The following is a 5,750-nucleotide window of genomic DNA, read 5'->3' on the forward strand; positions in this document are numbered from 1 at the left end:
ATTCTCTGTCATGAAGTGCACTGCAGCAGTATTGTTTTGATTAATTCCTTGGATAATAAGCTTCGAGGATATACATGTAAAAATTATATCACCCTGCAGCAAAGGCCGGTTATCAGCTGGTGTCTTTGAGACCGAAGCTATCATATGATGAGCCTTGCATCCTGGCTGACCAATGTATGACCTTGAACCTGTGATGATACATGGCAGTGAAAATACTCTATCCATGGTTGAGCCCGACGAGGGCTAGATCCCGACAACGTATTTTCCTCGGAACGGCAACAATTGCATGTAGCGGAGCTACCAACCACAATGGGTGTTGGAAGGCCGAAAAAGAAAAGAAAGGCAATTGAGTAAACTGGTAATACAACCAGAAATCCAAAAACAAATCGCGTCGTCCCAGGTGAGGATCGAACTCACAACCTCCTGATTAACAGTCAGACGCGCTAACCAGTTGCGCCACCGAGACGATCTTGTTGAAGGTGTTGGATGTAGCTCAAACTATAAGCCACAAAGCTCTGGTCTCAACTTGATCCAGGTGTACTAGTAGGCGTCAAGGTGATTCTTGATACAGGTAGTTGTTCATCTTGATTATGTGAATGCACATTCAATCATTATTGATTGAAAACTACCGGGTTTAATCATGCCACCAGACCCAATGAACAATGATCCTTGGAATGGTCATCTGCAGAATTTGCAGCCACAGTACTCCGTACTCGTATAATCTCAGTGTATCCGAGATGGTACCAATGTTATCACGTGAATACCATCGAAAGTATTGCGCTAGTATTGGATACGTCACAGGACGGAACACCCAGATAAATCTGATCTGCACGTGACAAGGCAAGCCTCACCTCAAGGCACGACAGTTGTTCCACCACCGGCGCCGGATCGCAAACGCGTCGACAATCCCCGCCAGCGCATCCACAATCATCGTCAATCGGACTTCCGATACCCTCTAGCTTAAGCGTAAACTGACGCCAGAATCCACACTCACCATGGGAAAGAAGAGACGTGGTCCGACCTTGGATGAGCTTTTAGCTCGTCCGTGGTGCTACTACTGCGAACGTGATTTCGATGATCTCAAAATCCTCATATCGCATCAGAAGGCAAAGCATTTCAAATGTGAGAGGTGTGGGAGAAGGCTGAACACTGCCGGAGGTGGGTCGCGATGACTTTCTTGGTACTACTCTGATGGTCCGATTCTAACACCGCGCGAACAGGATTGTCGGTACATATGAGTCAAGTACATAAGGAACAGTTGTCGGCTGTTGACAATGCGCTTCCCAACCGGCAAAGTCTGGACGTGGAGATTTTCGGCATGGAAGGTGTTCCCGAAGATATCATCCAGTCTCACAACCAGCGGGTCGTAACACAGTTCCACCAAGCCGAGGCGGAGCGCCAGGCCCAGACTGGTAACCCCCCTCCGGGCGCGGGCGTTGGCGGACAGCCAGCGAAGAGGCCAAAGCTCGAAAACGTATCGGATCTGAAAAAGCGACTGGCAGAACATAAAGCCAAAAAGGCCGAGGCTATGACTGGTGGAAGCAGCGGTGACGTGACACCTGTTGGTGCAGGACAAACACAGAATGCGGGTGCCTTTGTAAGTTTGATGTAGTAGATTCGGGCTGTTCGAAGTTCCCTGACGCTAACGATGGCGATGCAGAGCCAATCACCCTCGACAGCCGCTCCAAACTCACAGTACACATATCCTCAGCCGTACGGTGGTGCGGGCTCTCCCTATCAACAAACGGCAAGTCCGGTCTACCAGAATATCTCACCTGGCGGACAATCGCAATTTCCTCCTAGTGCGCAGTATACTCCAGCGGGATACTCCCCGCCATCATTCCAGGGCACGCCCGGTCAGACCGGCGCAGCTTACGGAACACCACCGCCTTTCCCTCCACAACAGCCACAGCAACCAACACCTCAAACCAACACACCCCCACAGGCTGCCGCATTTGCGCAAAGATCTGGGAGTTTGCCAGCCGCCCCCGGTCTTCCTCAACGGCCTGCAGTGGGTGCTCCACAGGTCAATGCTTATCAGCTTCAGCAAATGCACATGGGCCATCCGGTTCCGGCCACCGGTGCACCTGCTGGAGCTGCCAACGGCGAGAAGGCCGCAGGAGCCGAAGCCACACCGATCTCATCGTCTATCGACGACCTCATCTCCGGTGCTGCCAAAGAAGCAGACCAAGCAGCCGCAAGCGCTGCCCCTCCCACAGAAGAGAAGCCCACCAAGAAGGACAAGTCCAAGCAGTCAAGATTGGTGTATTCTGACAATGAGACCAGTCCGGAGGAAAAGATGGCGAAGTTGCCCAGGTATGCATTCGTTCCTGATCGTTCAGGGGAAACGGCGCTCCAAGAACAAGTTCCTGCGGCCGTAACGGGGGCCGAACGGGGTCCGGATACCGTATTCGATGCGACGGATTAGTTTCCCTACCGAAAAACTAGAATGGTTGGCGACAGGAAATAACCGACTGTCTTCGATGTTCGGCACAATGGAGCGCAAAAGACTCGCGAGGTCAACGGACAGGGATGGACCACAAAGAAATCCAGCTAAGTTCGATTGCATGTCAAAATTCTAGATACACGTTTTGATGATCTATCTTCTGGTCATGCGTTACTGCGTCCTACCCTGATCTTCTATCAGTAGTTGGCGGCCTTTGCATAAACGGGCCTTGCAGCAGGCATCGCATGCATGTCCACCGTGGCTTTTGTTTCTGACCGTGCGCCCCTACACGCCATGGTAACGCGAAATGAGCGACGATAAGAGTTGGTGAGTCGGTCGTCGAACTTTACTAAAGGAGCTGATCTTCGCGAAATGCGTTTCTTTTACTGTCGTCGGTCCGAACCGGTCTACTTAACTGTAAGTTCTGGTGAAGGTAGGCAATCATCCATTTTGCAAATAAATTTCTCGGATAGTTCAGTGTATCATCGTTTAAGAGCCAAGAAAACCCATGTAATGACACGAACACAAACATCGACCAGATGACATTTAGAGAGAGAGAGAGAGAGTGAGTGAGTGAGTGTGTGAGTGTGAGAAAAGAAAAACGGAGGACTCAAATGGTATAATCATACACAACCTCTTAAATCACAAACAATCAACCACTCACACCATCACTTAATTACCTAAAAAACGGGAGAATCAATTCTTCCCCAAAACAGCCTTCCCAAAAACCAAAAGCCCATAAATCGCCACAAAGCTCAACCCAATAGGCACGGGTTTCCGGGTCTTAATAGCCCTCGGAATCGAGCTCCCACTCAAGACAATCGAGGCCAAGAGACCCAGCTCATCACCGTAGGTCTGGCCCGTGCGAAGACGCTGGAAACTATAAAGGTAGAGGGCACCGACGGAGAGGCCGGCTGCGATGGAGGGGACGGAGCCGGTGCGTGCGTAGCCGATTACTCCGCCGAGGGAGGTGAGGATGGAGAGGGAGAGGGCGGAGTTGATTTCCAGGGACTGTTTCATTGGTGCCTTCTGTTAGTTTTGGTTGAGATGTAGTGAGGTTTTGGGGTTGGGGGGAAAGGAACCATTTTGAGGGTTTTCGGGGTTTTGGATTGCTTTTGTTCTTTTTGTAGGGGTTGTTGTTGTTTGTATGAGGAAAGGGAGATGGGATGAGGTGATGGTATGAGTGGTCTTGGTAGTATCGGAGTTAAGCTTCGCTGGGGAAAGCTCCGGATGACAGCAGCTGTTTGTTTGAAGTAAATTATGTTTGCTATGATTGGTTGATGAATTGTTCTCCACAGTACGGTAGTATCACGGAGTATACAAGTAGATATACAACTAACGTTGTTTTATTCTATTATACCAACTGAAAAGATCCATTTGACTACCGTTCATTTATATAGCCATCAGTTGCATGTCCTTCATGATCATCACTTCTATTAATCGGTCGTGAATTCCCGTTTCTGCAATGGGCGGTTATTGAGCTTAAGATACTGTTGTCAAGCACCCGAGACAAGTAGCCTGGACTTTTATAAAAGCTTTTGGTTATAAAACTGATTAGTTACCTGCCCTGGCCTTGGGGGACTGGCCGTGATCAGCTGCCCCGTAGTCGCTTTCTTGTGGTTCGTCCTGCTCCTCTTCAGCGTCGTTGCCTTGGAATCCATCCGGTTCAACGGTCCAGTAGATAGGGAGAGCGCTCAGAGTGCCGAAAATGGCGAGCATCCACCAAGGGAAGATGACGTAGCCTTTCTTCACGCCGAACGAGAACGCCGCCCCGCAGATGGCGGGCCCGGCGGCTCGTCCCACGGCGCTGACACTCGTGGCAACACCGTTCAGGGTTCCCAGCACGGTTAGGCTAGTGGCTGAGTTGGTCAACAAAATCGTGATGCAAGGGAAGCCGAAGATGGACGCCGCAAGCTTTGAGAGCATGAGTAGGAAGACTGTTACGTGGCGCAGAGACTCCGGTACCAAAGCTGTGAACGGGGTTACCAGGTAGATAATGGGAAATACGAGAACCATGGCCTTCAAGCAATTAAGGACACCAAATCGCTTGGCAGCACTTGGAAAGACCAGAAATTGTACAAACATCCCGATGATTCCAATCAGGGTATAATAGATGCCGATCGTTTGAGAGTCTGAGCAAAGAGATTAGATGGTAGATATGGGAACACCATAGCCTCACAGGAGCTTACCGACGCCAAATCCTCCTATGAATTTGAATGGTAGGTGCACATCCGGGTTACCATGGAGTTGTTGGACAGGAGTATGCAGGAACACTGGGAGAAGTGAGTCGAATGCCATTGTGTGTAGTGACATCAAGGCATACGCCATGAGTACCAGTCTGGACTGCGGCGAGAACACCTCCTTCCAACTCGGTCGCTTGACCGGAGCTCTCTTCTGCTGAGGCGGGTTCTCACCCAGCAAAGGAGTGTTCTCGTCGTCCTGCACAGTGTACCGCGCTTTCTTCTCTCGTGAAGTACTGCAACTGGTCAGCATTTTGCCTAATACTAAGCCGTAGTCGTGGCTGTCCTTCTTTGTTGCCAGTGTTTCCTGTATCTTATTAGATATTGTCCCTTGATCATCCATGCGGCCATCTTACATGTAAGAACAAGAACCCCGTCGTGATACCAATGATAAAGAGGATTGCAGATGCTATGTTAGGCAAAATGAAAGGATTCCTCTTTAGAAACTCCGAGTTGCCAAAGATTTCCGGGTGCTTCTCCGCCGGATGTGCGAGGGCACCTCCAAAGGCAGGGCCAAAGATGGTGCCAATAGTCCACACCAAAGGCATAATACTAAAGGCGCGCGGCTGCAGCTCCTTCTCTGGGACCATTTCGGCCACCATCGTACGGATAATGCCAACATTACCGTTCATGAGCCCGAGCAGGGCGCGGGTAATCACTACCCATGTCAGGGTCTGTGAGAAACCGAAGAGCAAAGAAATAATCATGGTGCAGGTCAGCCCCGACAGGATGATCGGCTTGCGACCGAAGTGGTCCGAGGCAGTACCCCAAGTTACGGCCATGATACCCTGGCTGATCGACGTGACGGCGGAGGATATGCCGACCCATTTGGCAACCTCATTCTTTGGAACGCCGACATATTCGACCATTTCCGGCTGTACAGCAGTCAGATACCTGCGAGATAGACATGACCAATGCACAGATTCAGGAACGGAGTGACAACGAAACCTAAACAAAGACCAAAAAAAGAAAAAAAAAAAAAAGAAAAAAAAAGGGTGGTGCATACAAGATACGGCAAAACAGAAGTCAAAACAACTGTGGATGAGAACAGATCATTTTAGCAC

The 5,750-nt window shown here is 50.1% G+C and overlaps 3 protein-coding genes and 1 non-coding gene across 4 annotated transcripts; 1 reads left to right on the forward strand and 3 right to left on the reverse strand.

The window, feature by feature from the left end:
* Window positions 1-392: 392 nt before the first annotated feature.
* On the reverse strand, window positions 393-466 carry BDV38DRAFT_t243. Its single transcript has one exon. It is a non-coding gene; the product is annotated as a tRNA-Asn (tRNA).
* A 450-nt stretch (window positions 467-916) lies between these two features.
* BDV38DRAFT_56031 (putative C2H2 finger domain protein) lies at window positions 917-2,612 on the forward strand. The gene is made up of 3 exons (XM_032063554.1): window positions 917-1,158; window positions 1,221-1,597; window positions 1,661-2,612. Exons 1-3 carry the CDS (start codon window positions 996-998, stop codon window positions 2,426-2,428), a joined length of 1,308 nt encoding a protein of 435 aa, XP_031906740.1. The 5' UTR covers window positions 917-995; the 3' UTR covers window positions 2,429-2,612.
* A 530-nt stretch (window positions 2,613-3,142) lies between these two features.
* On the reverse strand, window positions 3,143-3,466 carry BDV38DRAFT_276589 (TMEM14 family protein; the record flags this gene model as incomplete). The annotated part of the gene is made up of 1 exon (XM_032058246.1): window positions 3,143-3,466. One exon carries the CDS (start codon window positions 3,464-3,466, stop codon window positions 3,143-3,145), a length of 324 nt encoding a protein of 107 aa, XP_031906741.1.
* A 534-nt stretch (window positions 3,467-4,000) lies between these two features.
* Window positions 4,001-5,555, reverse strand: BDV38DRAFT_289416 (MFS transporter; the record flags this gene model as incomplete). The annotated part of the gene is made up of 3 exons (XM_032061236.1): window positions 4,001-4,578; window positions 4,636-4,993; window positions 5,043-5,555. 3 exons carry the CDS (start codon window positions 5,553-5,555, stop codon window positions 4,001-4,003), a joined length of 1,449 nt encoding a protein of 482 aa, XP_031906742.1.
* Window positions 5,556-5,750: the final 195 nt, after the last annotated feature.

Source organism: Aspergillus pseudotamarii (assembly GCF_009193445.1).
Source record: "Aspergillus pseudotamarii strain CBS 117625 unplaced genomic scaffold BDV38scaffold_171, whole genome shotgun sequence".
Classification (NCBI taxonomy): domain Eukaryota; kingdom Fungi; phylum Ascomycota; class Eurotiomycetes; order Eurotiales; family Aspergillaceae; genus Aspergillus; species Aspergillus pseudotamarii.

What these genes read in the sequence shown, in the direction of transcription:
- BDV38DRAFT_56031 (XM_032063554.1), top strand. Translation starts at nt 996, where the DNA reads ATGGGAAAGAAGAGACGTGGTCCGACCTTGGATGAGCTTTTAGCTCGT. An exon ending in AAGGCTGAACACTGCCGGAG is followed by an intron (nt 1,159 to 1,220) that starts GTGGGTCGCGAT and finishes CCGCGCGAACAG; the next exon opens with GATTGTCGGTACATATGAGT. An exon ending in CACAGAATGCGGGTGCCTTT is followed by an intron (nt 1,598 to 1,660) that starts GTAAGTTTGATG and finishes ATGGCGATGCAG; the next exon opens with AGCCAATCACCCTCGACAGC.